The 21516-nt window shown below is 39.7% G+C and overlaps 1 protein-coding gene across 1 annotated transcript in view; it reads left to right on the forward strand.

The window, feature by feature from the left end:
* The window catches only part of CSMD1 (CUB and Sushi multiple domains 1), a 1985846-nt gene that overhangs the window by 1691110 nt on the left and 273220 nt on the right, over nt 1-21516 (forward strand). Inside the window, exon 26 of the mRNA XM_070460176.1 lies at nt 17677-17879. Within this exon, the coding sequence (XP_070316277.1) occupies nt 17677-17879 (203 nt within the window). The remainder of the gene's footprint in view (nt 1-17676; nt 17880-21516) is intronic.

The following is a 21516-nucleotide window of genomic DNA, read 5'->3' on the forward strand; positions in this document are numbered from 1 at the left end:
TTGAGAACATGCATTCTGTGGTCATGGCCCTTAAAGTCCCCTTTCTCCTCCCACCACCTCTCCTCTTTCATCCTTTTGAAATCTCTCTACAATGTTAATAAAAAACAAACCTCCGTTCAGACTTCCCTGGTGGCTCAGTGGTAAAGAATCCACCTGCCAATGAAAGAGTCATGGGTTTGACCCCTGATCTCGGAAGATCCCACCTGCCTCAGAGCTCCTAGGCCCGTGAGCCACAGCTACTGAGCCTGCGCTCTAGAGCCCCTGCTGAGTAATGAGAGACGCCACCACAGTGAGAAGCCTGTGCACCACAGTTAGAGAGTAGCCCCGCTCTGTGCAGCCAGAGAGAAACCTCCCACAGCAACGAAGACCCTGCAGCGGCCAAAATTAAACAATTATTAAAAAGGAAAAAAAAAAATCCCCAAGACAGTCTGTTTCTCTCTGATGGCCTCCATCCTCCCTGAAATTCACCAGACTTTCTTGACATTTGGTCACATCAACATCTTGGGAGTGAGTTAAACTCACATAGAACAAACTATTCCCACTTTCAAACCATCCAAAATAAATATCCTAATCATGTATGTGGAACAGGAGAAGGAGTTTAGATAATGTAAATGTTGCAGAGGTAACTCATTTAAATAATTCATTTAAAAATTTAAGTGTCCATAATTAAGAAAAATGATTAATTAGATAATTGTGTGGAAAAGGCAGCGGCACCCCACTGCAGTACTCTTGCCTGGAAAATCCGATGAACAGAGGAGCCTGGTAGGCTGTGGTTCATGGGGTCGCCCAGAGTTGGACATGACTGAGCGACTTCACTTTCATGCATGGGAGAAGGAAATGGCAACCCACTCCAGTGTGCTTGCCTGGGGAATCCCAGAAGCGGGGGAGCCTGGTGGGCTCCCGGCTATGGGGTCACACAGAGTCAGACACGACTGAAGTGACTTAGCAGCAGCAGTAGCCATCTATTGAGGCATAAACAGGGCATGTTTGAATAAAAGAATTTGAGTCTGTATTCTTCATAAAGTGCTCCGCAGATGGCTCAGTGTTAAACAATCTATCTGCCTGCCAATGTAGGCGACTCAGGTTCAGTCCCTGGGTTGGTAAGATCCCCTAGAGGAGGAAATTTCAATATTTATGCCTGGGAAATTCCATGGACAGAGGAGCTGGCAGGCTACAGTCCATGGGGCTGCAAAGAGTTGGACACGACTCAGTGACTCAACAACAACATTCTTCATAAAAATCAGTAGTCACTTACAAGTGAACTATATAGAGTTAAATATTACTTCTTAACTTTAAATTCCTGAATGCTTGATCTAAATGATATAAAAGCTGTTACACTGAATTTGATTGTGAAAAACCCTAGAACCATCTGTGAGTCATGAAATGACTTGACATAAACAGGATATCTTTCCTCTTAGGCAGATTTCAAAATTTTCTCCTTATTTTTATTTATTTATTTTAATTTTAATTGGAGGCTAATTACTTTACAATATTGTGGTGAATTTTGCCATACATTCACATGAATCAGCCATGGGTGTATATGTGTCCCCATCCTGACCTTCCCTCCCACCTCCCTCCCTATCCCATCCCTCAGGGCCATCCCCGTGCACCAGCCCTGAGCACCCTGCCTCATGCATCAAACATGGACTGGTGATCTATTTCACCTATGATAATATACATGATTCAATGCTATTCTCTCAAATCATCCCACCCTCACCTTCTCCCACAGAGTCCAACAGTCTGTTCTTTATATCTGTGTCTCTTTTGCAGTCTTGCATATAGGGTCATCGTTATCATCTTTCTAAATTCCATATGTCTGCATTAATATACTGTATTGGTGTTTTTCTTTCTGACTTAATTTGCTCTATATAATAGACTCCAGTTTCATCCACCTCATTAGAACTGATTCAAGTGCATTCTTTTTAATTGCTGAGTAATATTCCATTGTGTATATGTACCACCACTTTCTTATCCGTTCATCTGCCAGTGGACTTCTAGGTTTCTTCCCTGTCCTGGCTATCATAAACAGTGCTGCAATGAACATTGGGGTACACATCAATTCTGATTTCCTCAGTGTGTATGCCCAGCAGTGGGATTGCTGAGTCAAAGGGCAGTTCTATTTCCAGTTTTTTAAGGAATTTTCACACTGTTCTCCATAGTGGCTGTACTAGTTTGCATTCCCACCCACAGTGTAGGAGGGTTCTTTTTTCTCCACACCCTCTCCAGCACTTATTGTTTGTAGACTTTTTAATAGCAGCCATTCTGACCAGCTTGAATTGGTACATCATTGTGGTTTTGATTTGCATTTCTCTGATAATGAGTGATGTTGAGCATCTTTCCATGTGTTTATTAGCCATCTGTATGTCTTCTTTGGAGAAATGTCTGTTTAGCCCTTTGGCTCATTTTTTTTTTTTTTTACTGGGTCACTTATTTTTCTGGAATTGAGCTGCAGGAGTTGCTTGTATATTTTTGAGATTAATTCTTTGTCAGTTGCTTCATTTGATATTATTTTCTCCCATTCTGAAGGCTGTCTTTTCATCTTGCTTATAGTTTTCTTCATTGTGCAAATGCTTTTAAGTTTAATTAGGTCCCATTTGTTTATTTTTGCTTATATTTCCATTACTCTGGGAGGTGGGTCATAGAGAATCCTGCTATAATTTATGTCAGAGAGTGTTTTGCCTATGTTTTCCTCTAGGAGTTTTATAGTTTCTGGTCTTACATTTAGATCTTTAATCCATTTTGAGTTTATTTTTGTGTATGGTGTTAGAAAGTGTTCTAGTCTTATTCTTTTACAAGTGGTTGACCAGTTTTCCCAGCACCACTTGTCAAAGAGATTGTCTTTTCTCCATTGTATATTCTTGCCTCCTTTGTCAAACATAAGGTGTCCATAGGTATGTGGATTTATCTCTGGGCTTTCTGTTTTGTTCCATTGATCTATGTTTCTGTCTTTGTGCCAGTACCATACTGTCTTGATGACTATTGCTTTGTAGTATATTGATTGATTAATTCCTCTAGTTGATTCCTCCAATTCCATTCTTCTTTCTCAAGATGGCTTTGGCTATTTGAGTTTTTTGTAATTCCATATAAAATTGTTAAATTATTTGTTGTAATTCTCTGAAAAATATCGTTGGTAGCTTAATAGGGATTGCATTGAATCAACAGATTGCTTTGGGTAGTATACTCATTTTCACAATATTGATTCTTCTGATCCATGAACACGGTATATTTCTCCATCTATTTGTGTCATCTTTGGTTTCTTTCATCAGTGTTTTATAGTTTTGTATATATAGGTCTTTCGTTTCTTTAGGTAGATTTATTCCTGAGTATTTATTCTTTTCATTGCAATGGTGAATGGAATTATTTCCTTAATTTCTCTTTCTGTTTTCTCTTTGTTAGTGTATGGGAATGCAAGGGATTTCTGTGTGTTAATTTTATATCCTGCAATTTTGCTGTATTCATTGATTAACTCTAGTAATTTTCTGGTGGAGTCTTTCGGGTTTTGTATGTAGAGGATCACGTCATCTGCAAACAATAAGAGTTTTACTTCTTCTTTTCTAATCTGGATTCCTTTTATTTCTTTTTCTGCTCTGATTGCTGTGGCCAACACTTCCAAAACTATGTTGAATAGTAGTGGTGAGAGTGAGCATCCTTGTCTTGTTTGTGACTTTAGAGGAAATGCTTTCAATTTTTCACCATTGAGGATAATATTTGTTGTGGGTTTATCATATATGGCTTTTATTATGTTGAGGTTTGTTCCTTCTATGCCTGTTTTCTGGAGGGTCTTTATCATAAATGGATGTTGAATTTTGTCGAAGGCTTCCTCTGCATCTATTGAGATAATCATGTGATTTTTATCTTTTAATTTGTTAATGTGGTGTATCACATTGATTGATTTGGGAATATTGAAGAATCCTTGCATCCCTGGGATAAAGCCCACTTGGTCATGATGTATGATCTTTTTAATATGTTGTTGGAGTATGTTTCCTAGATTTTGTTAAGGATTTTTGCATCTATGTTCATCAGTGATATTGGCCTGTAGTTTTCTTTTTTTTTTTTTGGCATCTTTGTTTGGTTTTGGAATTAGGGTGATGGTGGCCTCATAGAATGAGTTTGGAAGTTTACCTTCCTCTGCAATTTTCTGGAAGAGTTTGAGTAGGATAGGTGTTAACTCTTCTCTAAATTTTTAGTAGAATTCAGCTGTGAAGCCATCTGGTCCTGGGCTTTTGTTTGTTGGAAGATTTCTTTTTGTTGTTGTTGGAAGATGTCTGATTACAGTTTTGATTTCTGTGCTTGTGATGGGTCTGTTCAGATTTTATATTTCTTCCTGGTTCAGTTTTGTAAAGTTTACTTTTATAAGAGTTTGTCCATTTCTTCCAAGTTGTCCATTTTCTTGGCATATAGTTGCTGATAGTAGTCTCTTATGATGCTTTGTATTTCTGTGTAGTCTGTTGTGATTTCTCCATTTTCATTTCTAATTTTGTTGATTTGATTCTTCTCCCTTTGTTTCTTGATGAGTCTGACTAATGGTTTGTCTATTTTATTTATGTTCTCAAAGAACCAGCTTTTAGCTTTGTTGATTTTTGCTATAGTCTCTTTTGTTTCTTTTGCATTTATTTCTGCCCTAATTTTTGTGACTTCTTGCCTTCTGCTAACCCTGGGATTCTTCATTTTTTCCTTCTCTAGTTGCTTTAGGTGTAGAGTTAGGTTATTTATTTGATTTATCTCCTGTTTCTCTTTCTCTTCTGTTTATTGCTATGAACCTTCCCCTTCGCACTGCTTTTACTGAATCCCATAGGTTTTGGTTGCTGTGTTTTCATTTTCATTCATTTCTATGCATAGTTTGATTTCTTTTTTGATTTCTTCTGTGATTTGTTGATTATTCAGAAGTGTGTTGTTTAGCCTCCATATGTTTGTATTTTTAAAAGCTTTTCTCCTGTAGTTTACATCTAATCTTATCACACTGTGATCAGAAAAGATGCTTGAGATGATTTCAACTTTTTTGAATTTACCAAGGCTAGATTTATGGCCCAGGATGTGATCTATCCTGGAGAAAGTTCTGTGTGCACTTGAGAAAAAGGTGAAATTCATTGTTTTAGGGTGAAAGGTACTATAGATATCAATTAGGTCTAACTGATCCATTGTATCATTCAAAGTTCGTGTTTCCTTGCTAATTTTCTGCTTAGTTCATCTATCCATAGATGTGAGTAAAGTCTCCCACTTTACTTTGCATTACCGTTAATTTTCCCTTTCATACTTGTTAGCGTTCGCCTTACATATTGTGGTGCTCCTGTTTTGGCTGCGTATATATTTCTAATTGTTATATATTCTTCTTGGATTGATCCTTTGATCAGTATGTAGTGTCCTTCTTTGTCTCTTTTCACAACCTTTATTTCAAAGTCTATTTTATCTGTTACGAGCATTGCTACTCCTGCTTTCTTTTGGTCTCCATTTGCATGAAATATCTTTTTCCAGCCCTTCACTTTCAGTCTATATGTGTCCCTAGGTTTGAGGTGAATGTTTTGTAGACAGCATATATAGGGGTCTTGTTTTTGTATCCATTCTAGTTCTTAAACATCCTCTTGTGATTTGTTTCCCAAGAACCAGAAAAGTGCACTTGTTCCCCTAAATGCAAAGCAAGTGAGAGACATTCTCTGCAGGTGAATCTAATACTTCATTAACTTTTTGATAAGAAAAGAGATAAGAAATTAATAAAGAATGAGATGAAGTAATAAAAAATATACAATTTTTTTTTATATCATGAAGTGACTTTGTTGTTTAACCATTAATGTTCTGGGAAGACAAAAATGCTGCCTACACCAATTTGTTTGGGGAATTTTTTCTTCTTGTGCATATCTTTTAAGCTACTCAGTTTGTAAATTAATCTTTTTATTTAAGGCATAAAATCCTTCCTAATAAAGAAGTTAAGAAACAAACATCAGCACTTATAATTAATTTACTCTGTCAACGTCCAAATTTATCCCAAAATGTTTCTGGTGATTTGGGGTCATTAAGATATTATGTACTGTTTTTAGTATGGCAGTCTGGAAAATAACATACTTAAAAGTACATAATATATAATTTTAGATTTAAAATGGTACTGACACCAAGAAAATTAGAGCTTGGTCTCAGCTTGGATATTTTTTGTCTAGTTTACTGAATCTTAGTTATTTCACTGGTATCAGAGTCAATATTATCTCAACTGTTTGCTTGAAAAGTGAGGAATATGTCAGTCATGTAGATATGAATCCAGGAATTAATTTATGTATTAAAAATTATTAATATGAATGGAATGCCTTACCATACATTTTATTATGATTTGTTAAATGTCAGTGTTTTTCACTCTTAAAGAATAAATAAGCAACAAAATCTCAGAAATTATGAAAGGTTTGGTTTCAACATTTCATGCCAATTATTACTGTGTTAATATTTATTTTCTTGAGGCCCAGAGCAGTTTCTGATGTATACTGCTATCACTTTTTGTTTGAGATAATAGAAGACACAAAAATAGTTTTTGTTATACGGCAGTTGGGTCTAGAAGATCTTTGTAATTTTCACATGCATCCTATAAAGCAGTTTCCAGAACTAAATTTAATTAAAAGTCTAATCGCAAGACACTGCAATAGATTTAGCCACTTGGAGAGTTATTTGTAAACATGTGTCTGAAACCCAGTGCATTTCTTTCTGTGCACAGCTGTCATTTATACGGTGAAGGTAGCAGCATTGGGAACACATCCTGCAAGCAGCATCAAGGCAGTGTTTTGCATAATCATATGTCTATACTGTTCCTTGGCTTTAATTGCTTTTTCACAAGTCTGACTGTCTGGAAAAGTCACTTTGAGAGTATTTCTGTTCTTTCTTACAAAATCGCATGTGGACGTGTGATTGTTGTCATTGTTGCTCTTCAGTCAGTAAGTCATGTCCTACTCTCTGTGACCCCGTAACTACAGCACAGCAGGGTCCTCTGTCCTTCACTATCTGCCAGGATTTGCTCAAACTCATGTCCATTGAATTTATGATGCTATCTAACCATCTCATCCTTTGCTGCCCCATTCTCCTGTTGCCTTCAATCTTTCTCAGCATCAGGCGGTTCTATTAGAAAGAGCTTGTGCAGTATTGAAAACATGAGAGGCCTATCAAACGTGCATTCTTTACCAGCTGAGCCACCAGTGAAGCTCCAATGCGGGAGACCCAAGTTCGATCCCTGGGTCAGGAAGATCCCCTGGAGAAGGAAATGGCAACCCACTCCAATATTCTGGTCTGGAGAATCCCACGGACAGAGGAGCCTGGTGGGCTTACAGTCCATGGGGTCACAAGAGTCAGACATGACTTAGCAACTAAACCACCACCACCAAACATGCATTAAGACTGTCAAAACTGCTCCTATGCAAACTTTTGAAGAAAGTGCAATGTGGATTGTGGTCCTGGCTGTGCTGGGCTATATAGAAATTAGGGAGAAGATCTGATCTGTAGATCTAGGATAATTTTAAATTGTTTTGGACCAACCTTCAAGATCCCTGTGAGACACAGACTCAGGAAATGATTCCACTTAACTGGACATTTTTCTCTGAGTTTGAGATCAAGCGTTGGTAAATGTGCCAGGAGCATGAGTTGCAAGTGTTTTGATGACAAGACCGACAGGCTCGGGGACAGGAATCAAAACATCTCAAATGCCCCTTTTCTTTTAGGACCACAGTAGGTATCTCATTTATTTTTGTGGATAATGTGAGGAAATAAGCAATCAAGAGAATTCCAGCCATCCAAAAAGAGCAGTAGCACTTCAAAGTCTGCCCTGTATGTGAGGCTGGACCCCAGCACTCCTTAGCTGGAGCCAGAGTTTAAGGAACCAGACCAACCACCTGCAGGGGGTGGGGGGCAGAACCCTGCAGGCACCCCTCATGGTGCAAGATCCTGATACAAGCAATTTTGGTCACCTTGCTTCATGAAACAACATCAGTGCCCCCAAAACAGGGTTCATTCACATTGAGTTACCTTTGCAGATGTGCTGTGAAGGGTTTCATGAAGCACAGACTTCCTCTTAGCCCTTCAGTCTCTGCATAAACCACAGACACGCCTGGTCACGTCATGTACCTTCCAGTGCAGGATCACCCACCAGGCGTCTGCACTCCATTCAAACACAGACAGCAGCGCACATCCTTGTGTTTCTTCCTTGTCTCCCGGTGAGGATCCCACTTGACACTGTGCAAACATGGATCATCAGAAGGGAAGCTGGCCAACAAAAATGAAGGTGTAAGAAGAACTGAAAAGTGATTAACTCTGGAAGTGAAATTCTAATCACATATAAATGGGGTTTAGGAGAAATAGTTAATTGGGGGGTGCGGGACTGGCATGGCTGCTGTTCCAGGGACCAGTGTCTCACAGGCACCCTGCAGACACACTCTCAGGACAACTATTATCATTCCCTCCAAGCCTCTTTCCTCCTGACCTTTCTTAGTGCTTGTCTTCTTCCAAATGGTGGAGGTTTTTATTTTCAATAATATGTTCTACTCTTCCTTATTTTTCACTCCCCAATCTCCAATATTCTCCCAACTGAAAAAAAACACCAGGTATTAATCTATTAATATATTTCTTCATAATAGGCTCTGAGAAAAAAATCAGTTGCATGTGAGCCAAAGCCTTGTCAGCTGTCCCCTCGTTGGTGTCTTTTCTATCTGTGATGCCCGGTTCCTACTTCACGGACCGTTACTCTGCTTTTATCTCACCTTCTCCCTGCCCAGACTCCCAAATCCACCCTTTGCCCCCTCCTGCTCTCAGCCACCCCTCGGCTAATGGGCAGACATAAGCTCCTTAGACAGACTGAAACACCCTCTGGACTTGGTGTCTGATCCCCAACAAGTTTGGCCTGATGACTCACGTGCATGTTACACTCAGCACAGATGAAGCATGCGTGAGTCTCAGATCCCAGCTTTGTCATCACGGCTCTCTTTCCACCTGTGCTCCCTGCAGTTTCTGACTGTTGCCCCACCTCTAGATTCTTCCCATCCTTGGGGACCGAGTTAAAAGGTCAATCAGAATTTCATTTTTATCATCTCATCTAAAAATAGTCTGCTTTCTTCTCTGGACTCAGTGTCCATCCCACCGCCCCTTCCTTCTGAAGTAGGGCCATCATACACAGCAAAGCATCCGGGCCAGCCTCTTAGCATCATGGCTCCTCCCTCCCTCCCACACCCATGTGGCCACACATCTCAGTAATTCCACGTCTGGATCCCCCTTGTCCAGACCTCCATGATTCACTGGGCCTGTTCTTGGACCATCCTGCCCAGCTTTCTCACAACCACTGCTCTCACTCTTAAGGAACATGTTTTATTTTTTTTTAATTATAATATTAATTTTATATGGTTGAAAAGTTAACATATAGACATATTCAAAAGCATAAAAAAAAAAGGCATGCATTTCCCCCATATTGGACATCATTGTTACCATGTTGACATATGTCTTATATGGACTTCTAAAAAATTTATTTATTTTGTATTAGAGTATAGCCAATTAACAAAATGTGACAGTTTCAGGTGAACAGCAAAGGGACTCAGCCATGCATATCAGTTCAGTTCAGTTCAGTCGCTCAGTCAACCATGCGTATACATCATGTATCCATTTTCCCCCAAACTCCCCTCCCATCCAGCCTGACTTACATGAACCTTTACATAAGCTACAGTATGGGTGACCATAATTAAATATTATTTCTTTTGCTGGTTGTTTACAAAATGTCTAATTTTCATCATTTCTAGTTTTCAATATTACATGTAATTATATGACAAATAGTATCACAAGTAAAGCTTTGCTTCCATTGATAATTAATACCTTGGAATAAATTCTTAGGAAGATTCTTTCTGGGTCAAGTGGTTGAATCATTTTCATGTGTTTTAATACAAATAGTTCTGTCAAACAAAGCTGATCATATCACTTGTCCACTTTAAAAATATACATACTTTGCTCATTATGTGCAGAATAAACTCAAGTTCAGCTTCATGATATTCAAAGTTATTTATTTTCTTAATTTTTGAAATACTAGAAAAGTGTGACAGAAAGATAAAAGTCTGGAAAGTAGTTTGCTGTAATCCTAGATGCAAAAGTTAGCATCAGTTTAAAATTTGGTGTATAGTTGTATAATTTCTTAAAGGAAACATATATATATATGTTTAATTGTTTAATTAAACAATTAATGTCTACTTGTTTAATTATTTTTGAAAAATAGTATCATACCTTAATATTATTCTGAAGATTTTCTTCAGTCAATAAACATGGTCAAAGTTTTATGTCCTTACTTGTAATTCCATCTCATTCTATTTAGTCGTGGAAGGATTCCATTGCCTGAATGCACCATAATTTATTTAAACTGTACCCTATTGGGATATTCAGATTGTTTTCAGCTTTTCACTGATACCAGCCACGCTAACATCTTCCCAGTATATCACCTCGAGGGTACTTCCTATGATGAATTTCTAAAACTGGACTTGCTGTTTATGCACATTTAAATCTTTATGGCTGTTACCAAATTGCTTTTTAAAAGAGAAGATGTGGCCTCCAACAGTATATGAAAAGATGGAATCTCCACATTCTCACTGAAACAGAATGAAGTGTTATTATCTTGGCCAATCTGGTAGGAAAGAAAATCTTTACTCATTTTACTTGTTTTTATAACTTTTGAATTTTCACACCCTTAGTGTGTTCATGAATGTATTTGTTTAGTCACCTTCTGTCTCATTGTCTTTATTGAATTATCATTGCTATTTCTCTCTGCCTGACAAGACCCTTCCCAGACATCTTGAACAGAATAAACATACCTGACACTTTGTTCATCTGATGCTCTGTCCACGTGTATTAAAGCTTGTGACAGTGTACATTGCAAAGTATATTTTTGCTTTCTTATTTTTTAAATTGTTAAAATATGATAACACATTTACAGGAGACTTAGAAAGCTGCATACAGTTCCACTATACATTACAATTATTTTTAAGTAGATAAATTAAGATCTTTAGTTGGAGTTTCATTACCAAAGTCTCAAAAATTAATGGAATGAATAGACAGAAAAGTAGAAAGATACAGTAGACCAGAAAAGCACAATGAACAAATTCAACATAACTAAGATTTACACAATTTTCACACTATAGCAGGATACAAAGTCCATTCAAGTTCCCATACACTATAAACCAGGAGACACTGTAACATATACAGGGACATAAAACAAGGTACAGAAGTTTCCTGGTCTCAAGGCATTGAAATCATACAGTCTGTTCTCTTCATCTCTGTGGAATTATGTTAGAAATCAATATCAAAAGATATGTGAAAGTCACCCACATATTTTCAAGTGCAATATGACATTTACTAGGAGAGATCTTTGACTTAGCTGTGAAAGCCTCAGTAAAGTTGGACTGACTAAAGCAATGAGGGTGATTGCAGAGAATAAAGCATTTAAGTGAGAAATTAATATCAAATATAGTTTTTTAAAAATCCATGTGCTTGAAAATTAAATGTTCAACAAAGTGTATTTTTTTTTTCTAGAATGACTGTGTCTGAAATAAATAGTAGCTTCTTTAGGATGGTACTTTTTAAAATCAGTTTTTAAACTTTCCCTACCTAGTAGTATAATGTCTGCATTTTGACTTTCATTATTTTTTTAAATGAAAAATGACCATTTCTTTATGTATATTAAAATGTTGTTATATCATTTTTGGGCTTCCCTGGTGCCTGCCAATACAGGAGACAGGTTCAATCCCTGGTCAAGAACATCCCCTGGAGAGGGAAATGGCAACCCACTCCCTTATTCTTGCCTGGACAAGTCCATGGACAGAGAAGCCTGGTTGGCTACAGTCCATGGGATCACAAAGAGTCAGACATGACTGAGTGACTAAACAACAACCACAATATCTTTTGTGAATTTGCATGGTATTTCCCAAATGGCAAAACTCACAGCCCCAGGGTGGAAATTCCTGTGTTTGTCTGTGTCTCCTCACTAGCATGGATCGTAGGCACATAAGACTATCCCAATCACAATTGTACGACTTATTTATAAACACTCCCCGTGGCACCAGCAACCATATCAGAGCCCAGCATGTGCTCTTTGAGCTCCATTCAAGATGCCATTCTTATGGATAATCACTATCTTGACTTCAGAGGCGTTTTTGCCTTACTTTGAACTTTATGAAAATCGGGTTCTACAGTGCGTCTTGATATCCTCCACCTTCCCTCCCATTGATACAGGAAAATATTTCCATTGCATTAGTAGACCATGAGCCATTCATTCATTCTGTGTGTTGATGGGCATGTGGACTGCTTTCAGCCCAGCCTGAGGTTACTGCGAGTGGTGTTGTGTGAATCTGCTCCCATGTATTGTATGGTGACTGTGCTCTTCTCTTGGGCGTGTGCAGCATTCAGTCATTGCAGGTGCTGTCCGATGACTTCCTGATGTGGTTACCCCTCCCTACTCCCATCACAGTACGGGTCCCTCCCAGGTACTTCTGCTTTCTCTGTACTTGGCCTTGATGGTCTTCCCTTTTAGTCATTCTAGTGGGTGTATGGTTGTTTTAATTTGCTTTTCCCTGATGACTGATCATGGCCATCACTTTTTTATATTTATTGGTCTCTTGAGTATCCTCTTTTATGAATTTTCAGTTGAAGTCTTTCACCCATCTCTTTTCATATGGGAATATATGTCCTTTACTTATTGATTTGTATATAGTTTTGATACATCTGAATGCAATCTTTTGTTGACTCTATATTTAGCAGCTATATTCTTATACTCTGGTCTGTCTTTATGGTTTCATAATGATGTCTTTTGTTAAAGACAAGTTTTCAATTTCTATGAATCAAATTCATTTTGGCTCATTTTTCTTTCATGGCTAGTGTGTTTATATGTATTCAAATTGAGTTATATCAATTTTTATCTTAACATTTTTGTGTCCAGTTTAAGAAATCTTGCCTCTCCAAAATTATAAAAAACATTATCTTAGGATTTTTGCAGAAGATTTACTTTATCTTCCACATTTACATGTCTTCATTCCATCTGGAATTAATTTTTCTGTAAGTTATGAGGAAGATTCAAGGAATTTTTTTGTCCACAGTGCAGTTCATTTGACATTTGTTGATAAGCCAGTGTTTCTCCATTAAGTGCAGTGCAACCTTTTTCATGAACCAGATAATTATATATATAAAACGGTCAACCTGGAATCTATATTCAAACTGCCTATCATTCCTTTACAAGAGTTCCTGTTTTGCAAGTTATTTTGGCTATTCCTTGCAGCTTGTGGGATCTTATTTTTCTGACCAAGGACTGAACCCTGGCTATGGCAGTGAAAGCCTGGCATCCTAACCACTAGGCCACCAGGGATTGCCTATGTAATTACTGTGAACACACAAAATACTATTTGATATATATTTACCAGGCATATATGACTCTTAAGAGAAACTAGTATCCAGCTAGGAACATAGTTTAATACAAACAAAATAAATAATTTGAAGACATTGGAAATTGCATAGCACACCTCTTATAATTCTTTATGATTGATAAATCAAACAGTAACACATTAGTAAGTTTATGGAGAATTTGAACCATGCAATTACTGAACTTATTTAAAGGAGTTATATAGCCTTCAAGTAGAATTTGCACATTCTGTTCAAGTAAATATGAAACATGTACAAATATGATCACAAACTAGAAGAAAACTAATCAATAAAAATCAATAAAACAGAAAATCATTTTCTTCTATACTCCACATCCTGATCAAAATGTAATAGAAATAAAAAAGTATAACAAGAAAGTAACAAAATACATTCTCCATCTTGAAAATAAAAGACACGTAATTAAGAGATTAATGTGAAATTTACAGCCCTAAATACAAGTATTAGAAAAAGACAATCACTCGAAGATCAGTAAAGTAAGCTTCCAGATAAGGGAATTTGAAACATAGTATCAAAATAAATTTTAAAAAGTAGAGTGGAAAAACAGCAAACACAGTAACATAAATTAATGGAAGAAAAATGTAGAGAATTAACAAACCCATAAACTGATTCTTGAAAAAGATTATCATTGAGTAGAAAAATAACTGACATATTCAGATAAAACACAGGAAACCCAAATAACCAATATTAGAAATGGAATAGAAATACACTCCTACAGTAGAAATTGTTTTTACAACATTGAAAAAATAATAGATTATATTATGTCAATATATTGGAAAAATCTCCCAGGCAAAAGAAAAAACTAGAGAAATAGCTGATCCATTTAATAAGACTAAAATAACCTTCATATCAAAGAACAAGAGCTAGAAATAAAAATTAAGAGCTGAACTCTAAAATTACTCCTATTTATATAGTAAGAAAAATGACCTGTCAGATCATCTAAACAGGTTTAGAAAAAGTAGTTTCATAGAATTGAATGCATTTTCATGATCAACAGCATAACTAGATAAAAGCCTTCCCAGCATCGTGAGCGGCAGGGGATTTTTCTTAAAATGATAGAGTATGTAATCAAATCTTTCCACAAGAATACAATACCGTACACAAACAGTAGTAAGAGATGCAGCATGCCTCACAGCAGTGGGCAATCCAATGTGATGGGGTCATTCAGTCTCGCGCCTCTTCTTCCCTCTGCCTAAGACCTATGATGGTCTCATCTCGTCCCGTGGCTTAAAGCCATTTATTTGCTGAACACATGGGTTTTTCTTTCCTTCCAGACTTCTCTGCAAAGCTCCAGATTGGCATGAGCAGCCAGCTGCTCACTGTCCACTGGGCATCTTGAACTCACAGGCCCAACCCAGAACATCTGGTCTTCCCACGCCACAGACCCTGCACCTGCACCCTCCCCCACTCAGCTGTGACTTCTCCATGGTTCTCGTTACCTACACACAAACCCTCGAGTGACCTCGCATCCTCTCTTCACCCCACAGGCCTCCCATGGCCGTGTTTCCCACCATCACACTGTGCCCAGAACCTGCCAGCCACCCAGTGCTCCCCCGTCCACTCCTCTAAGCAGCACACAGCTGATTCTCAGTTCTGCCTTTCCCTGGAGAGCTTGTTGTCAACACAAGCACAGAGCAATTTTTCTTTTCTTTTCTTTTTTTTAAATCACAGGTGAGGTAACTACTTCACCACAAACACCGCCCTGGTGGGTCACCTGGGGTGAGAGCCAGAGCCCACAGAATAAGCTTCCAAGCCCTGGGCCTCGCCCGCCGCACCCCTGTCCACCACCCGCATGTTTCTCTGGCCTTAGCGCCTCTTCCACAGACCCCCTCTCTGCTCATTACACTGCCTGCCCGCATGGTCTCAAACGCTGACGGTGTGCCCTCTGTGTTGGGATTCTTCAGGTTCACTCTGCCCTCTCATCAAATGTGGGGCTTCCCTGGTAGCTCAGATAGTAAAGGATTCGCCTGCAATGCAGGAGGCTGGGTTTGATCCCTGGTTCAGGAAGATCCTCTGCAAATATAACAAACCTCTCTTCTCCTTCAAGTCTCTATTCAGGGTTCTCCTCACCAACATGGGTTATCCAGCCATCTCATTTAATTGCTAAATACATGGGTTATCCAGCCATTTAATTCCTAAATCTCCTCCCTGCCCTTCAATCCTGTCAAGACCGATGGCTGCTTATTCTGCTCTGCTTTTTTTTTTCTTTTCTCAGTGACATTTACCACCTACCAACATGCAACTTTCTTATTTTCTACAGTTTCTGGGTTTTTTTTGCTCTTCTCCTCCCATTACCAACTGTGCAAGCTCCGTGAAGGCAGGGTTTTTCCTTTAGTTCACTGATGTATCCAAAATACCTAGAAGAGTGCCTGATAACAGTCTGTGCTCAAGAAGTATTCCTTGAATTGTTGAACTGCATTGTATATTGAAGGGGGTTTGCTTTAGACTCATAACAGTATGTTCAACCTCACAAATATTCAGGGAGATGTCATTTAAACAAGAGACCTCCCCAGGACCATCAGATTTTCTCTTTGTACAACTATTATAGGCTGATGTCATCAGGTATTGCTAAAGGCGTGGCAACACAGAGCCCTCTGTAGTTTATTGTGAGGCTGTATGTTGCTACAGACACAGGGAGAACAACTTTGCCATTTCTCTTTCTGAGCCTAGAGAGGTCCAAGGATGAGCACCATATATCATCATCAAATATAGAGACTGACTTTCTTTCAGTACAGCCCGAGACAAGTGAAGCATTTATTCTGCTTCTGCAGTGAGTTACCAAAGTCTACATCTCTAGTTTAGAGGAATTTCACCTAACACTCAATGTAAAAAAGCAACTTGAGGGAATTCCCTGGCAGTCCAGTGGTCAAGACTCTGCACTTTCACTGCCAAGGGCCCAGGTTTGACCCCTGGTCAGGGAACTAAGATCCCATGAGCTATGCAGAGTGACTGAATACAGAAACAAACAAAGCCACACAAAAGCTAAAGAAAAAAAAGCAACTTGAACATGAGACATGCACATACATGACAAAGTTACATCTATTATGTAATTATTGATAAAACGGACAAAATAGTAGTATATATTTTTGGATATATGTATACACATATATGCATATGAGAATCATGAAAATATAAATGAGAAGAAACCACTGTGATTTCAGGAGGTGGGAGTGAGAGGAAAAACAATAAGTAAGTGGAGAGGAGGGGGAGTAGGACTGTGTTATTAATATAGATTAAAAAAAAAAAGACATCTGAAGCAAATATGGCAAAATGTTAAGATGATGTCTACTATATTCTGTGCTTTCCTTTCTATTAAAGATATTTTAAATTGAACTTTTAAAAATACACTACATGCTTTATAGTTTATTCAGGGTTAGATATTTTTTTGAGTATATAATATGCACAAAGTAAGTAATTAGTATTTGTGTACAGTGTTTTGTATAGTAGTTATAGTGATTTTTATCTTTCTTACAATTTCATGCAATTAGCAGTAAGTGAAAGACAATAAAAGCATTCAGGAAATATGGATTTTTGTTGATATTAAATTCTTTTATCCATGTGAATTGCCATAGATAGAACTACAGGTCTGCGGCTTCCTCTGACATAGAGATTTTTTATGTTACTCTGAAAAATATCTGTAAATCTGATGGTATGGTTAGAATATTACAAGAAAAGGAGTTTATACTACGCAATTCCGCTTTTGTGTTGGTATCTCAAATCATGCATTTTTCCTGAAGATAGACTGTATAAAAGCAGACACCCCGAGGATGAGGTCGCTCAGGTACAGGCAGACGGGGACCTCCTGGTGTGACCATCTCTGCCAGCGGCTCTCCTGGCCTGCATGCTGCCACCTCGTGGGGCGTTTCGGGAACGACACTGGTACCATAGGCATCACACCCTGCCACTAGCTTAGAACAAAGTTGTGTCAAACCCATCTTTGGTCGGGGTGCCGGAAAGAAAGAGCTTGGAGTCGTGAAAAGAGCTCAGGTCTCCGAAGACCTGGTTTCACCCCTGAGCACCCAGCGCAGCTGACAGCTGCGTGTCCTCACTGCGTCCATCTCGGACAGAAGCGGCGGGCTCGGCCGTTTGCTGGTGGGCCGCCAGAGCCCGCCGGGTGAGGCTCCAGGCTCACCCAGGACCGGCAGACAGGGACGCGCGCGCCGGGGTGGGGCTGGGGGACGGGAAACGGGCTGGGGCGCCCCTGAGTTCTGCGCCGGGCGCCCTCGCTGCTGGCCCGCTTCAGCCGTGTTCTCCTTGCAGCCTGCACTTCATCGTGTTTGACACGGAGCTGGCCCACGACATCCTGCGGGTGTGGGACGGCCCGGCGGACAGCGCCATCCTGCTGAAGGAGTGGAGCGGCTCGGCGCTGCCGGAGGACATCCACAGCACCTTCAACTCCCTCACCCTGCAGTTCGACAGCGACTTCTTCATCAGCAAGTCCGGCTTCTCCGTGCAGTTCTCAAGTAGGTGAACAGACCCCTCCTCCCTCCGCTATCCTCTCATCCCCGGGTTGCCGGGGAGGCAGGGCCCATTCGTGTCTAAAGGCTCCCCACTCCACCCGCGACAGGGATGGACCTTTTGTGGAGCAAAATATGAAACTTTGAAAACCCCTATCCAGAGAACGGTTTGTCTTAGGAAACCCTCTCCACTCTCAGATGGTGAAGATGGATGCTGTCTTTGGTGGTGGTGGTTTAGTCCTTAAGTCATGTCCAACTCTTGTGACCCCACGGACTGTAGCCCACCAGGCTCCTCTGTCTGTGGATTCTCCAGGCAAGAATATTTGAGTGGGTTGCCATGCCCTCTTCCAGGGGATCTTCCCAACCCAGGAATCTAATCCAGGTCTCCTGCACTGCAGGCAGATTCTTTACGGACTGAGCTACAAGGGAAACCCATGCTCTCTTTAGTTATATGGAAAGAAAACATTTTAAAGATTTGAGTTACTCAGTAAGTATCTGAACTTGGGCCCCAGACAGATGTGAGGTCAGGTTTGTCTTGGGTGCCCCCTCCCCACCCCTGACATCTAGCCCAGGCTCCCTCACCCCCCTGGGTGCTGCCACGAAGTCTGGCTGTTGGCAGTCTGCTTTGACTGTCTGCTCTCAGCTCCCCTGATGTCGTCCCTGCTTAGCGCTGAGGTGTCCAGCAGCTTCTGTAGGACAGTCATCTCTGAGGATTTAGTGGCTCCACATTTGCAGCTTTAAATGCGTACCTCCTGAAGACGGTCCCCGCCTTCACTGTCCAGCACATTTTTAAGGAACGGTTTCCAGACGGAAGGGGTGGGGGTACTTTGTGGCACCCGAGTCTGTGAATACCCTTCAAACTGCACCATGTTAGACGTGTCATGTAACGTGGTAGCTCCCAGGTCAGCTGTCATCGTAAACCGAGTGGAATTTTCACATGAGCACATTCTGGCTCGATTCATCTCTTGGCAGGTCACTTGTGAGCCACATTTAAAATATACATTAGAAAATGGACTGAGGTCAATTTGATGTTTTAAGGGGTTGGTAATGAAATTGAGGTTAAAGTCTGCACAATTTCTTACCTCGGGTTCGCTGTGCTTCGAGGCAGTAATTTGTGAACATGTGCTCATGGAATAGGATTTGTACGTGGTAAAACTTTCACTGGCTTATTGCAAGAGTATCAAGGTAAGTTTGTTCCAGTTATCCTGGCTTGGGGGGAAAAATGTTTTCGTTCCAAGATTATATCGTTTTTGCTCTTTTTTTGTGAGATAAAAATGTCCGCTGTCTTCAGAAATGGTGGTGAGAGTACATGGCATGTGTGTTGTGCGCTGTCCTTATTTGACAACAAAAACATTGGTACTATTATGAGATTATGTTTTCCTCTCCTACCCGTTATGTACTCTCCTGGCTGCGTTTCTGCTATTTTCCTCTTATAATAGACTTTCTTAGCACAGTTTTAGGTTCACAGCACATTTGAGAGGAAGGTGCAGAGCTTTCCCACATAGCCTCTGCCTCGGCCTATACTCAGCCTCCCGCTTTATTTACATCCCCACCAGATGGTACGTGTGTTACAGCTGATGAACCCATACTAACACGTCATCCCCCTAAGGCCGTGGTTTACATGGTGTTCACTCTTGTGTTGCACATTCTATGAGTCTGGACAAGTGTGTAATAACTTGTGTCCATCATTACCGTCTCATAGAAAGGAGTTTCACTGCCCTAAACATCCTCTGTGCTTTTCCTGTTCATTCCTCCCCCATCCTAACTAACCCCTGGAAAACAGTTATATTTTTTCTTTCTCCATAGTTTTGCCTTTTCTAGTATCAGCTAGGTGGAATAATATAATATATAGCCTTTTCACATTGGCTTCTTTCAGTTAATAATGTGCATTTCAAGTCCCTCTAGGCTTCCCTTAGCTTGATGGCTCATTTCTTTTCAGTGCTGAATAATATCCCATTGTCTGAATGTATCACTGTTTACCCATTCACCCACTAATGAAGGACATGTTGGTTGCTTCCAATTTTTGGTGATTATGAATACAGTTGCTATAAACATTTGCATGTAGGTTATTGTATGAACATAAGTTTTTAACTCCTTTGCATAAATACCAAGGAGTGTGATTGCAGGATTATCTGGTACAAGAATGTTCTTTTATTTCTGACCTTTTAAAATTGTCCCTTTTAAAAATTAATGTGAAAAAAAAATTATTGTGATGAAACAAAGAAATCACTTATTTTCTAATTTTTATTTATTTTTTTTTCTGATGGAGCAAAGGTGTTTTAATCAACATGCCTTGGGCATATATACTGTCTTACAAGGTAGTTATTCTCAGCAAAGATAAAGATTAAAATTCCAGACTTAGAAAACATAAGACATCCCTATCAAAGAGAGAGTTGCAGACAATCACCTTTTCATAAGAAGGAAGAGGGTACTTATCACTGTAGTGAGAAATGCCTGGATTCCTCAGCCCCAGGAAAGGCGTGCCTCTCCTCTTAATTCCTGAATATTCAGGAATTAATAAGGGCCAGAGGGTTCCTGACAGATCCCAAACAGCACACAGGAAGCCTCTTGTTAAATGCTTCCTGACATTTCCCCCTATTTTATTAAATTTTTTACATTCCTCATTATATTCTCTTTTAAAAGACATCTTCCTAGTTTGGGTTAAAGACAAAGGAGTGTCTTTTATTATAGTTATTTGAGAGAATAGACATTTATATGCTATATTTATAATTATGCAAATACTATATTTAATTAATATGATGCTTAGGAAGTGAGAAACATGAACACATCCATTAAAGTTCCTACAAAAATGAAACTTGCTTAATTGAACTTTGGTTTTCCAAGTGTTCTAGTTTGAACAATATGAAATTGTCATTTTTGCAGATTAAAAATATGGTTAAATGTTGTCATTTGTGGTTTAACATAGCATTTGGTATGTGTGCATGCATGAGTGCTCAGTCACTTCAGTCGTGTCTGACTCTTTGTGACCCTATGGATGATAGCCCGCCAGGCTCCTCTGTCCATGGGATTCTCCAGGCAAGAATACTGGAGTGGGTTGCCGTGCCCTTCTTCAGGAGCATTTGGTATACACTTTGGGAAATACCATTTAAGAGTGAAAATATAATGTTGACTCTGAGGTATTTTTGTGAATGAGTTTCTACGAGGTCTTTAAAACTCTATGGGAAGGAAAAATTGCAAGATATAAACACGTTGCTTGGCATTATTTAGAAAAACTTGGCTTGAATTGTGATGCTGAAAATTTGGGTTTGTATCTTGACCTCTGGGGCTTCCCCAGTCGCTCAGTGGTAAATAATCCACCTACAACGCAGGAGCTGCAGGAGACACTGGTTCAGTCCCTGGGTCGGGAAGATCCCCTGGAGCTGGAAATGGCAACCCACTCCAGTATTCTTGCCTGGAGAATCCCATGGACAGAGGAGCCTGGTGGGCTACAGTCAGATGGGACTAAAGCGACTTAGCACAGCACACAGCCCGGCACGTTTTCCCTTTGCCTGCTTAGATCTGCTCTCCACCATGTCTCAAGCTTCTTGATCCTAGTGGTGGACATGCATGGACGTGCCTGGTGCCGTCCAGCTGGTTCCTCCAGTGAAGAGCTCGGGCAGGAGACAAGAGGTGCCAGGAGGAG

The sequence above is a fragment of the Odocoileus virginianus genome, chromosome 32, assembly GCF_023699985.2.
Source record: "Odocoileus virginianus isolate 20LAN1187 ecotype Illinois chromosome 32, Ovbor_1.2, whole genome shotgun sequence".
NCBI lineage: Eukaryota > Metazoa > Chordata > Mammalia > Artiodactyla > Cervidae > Odocoileus > Odocoileus virginianus.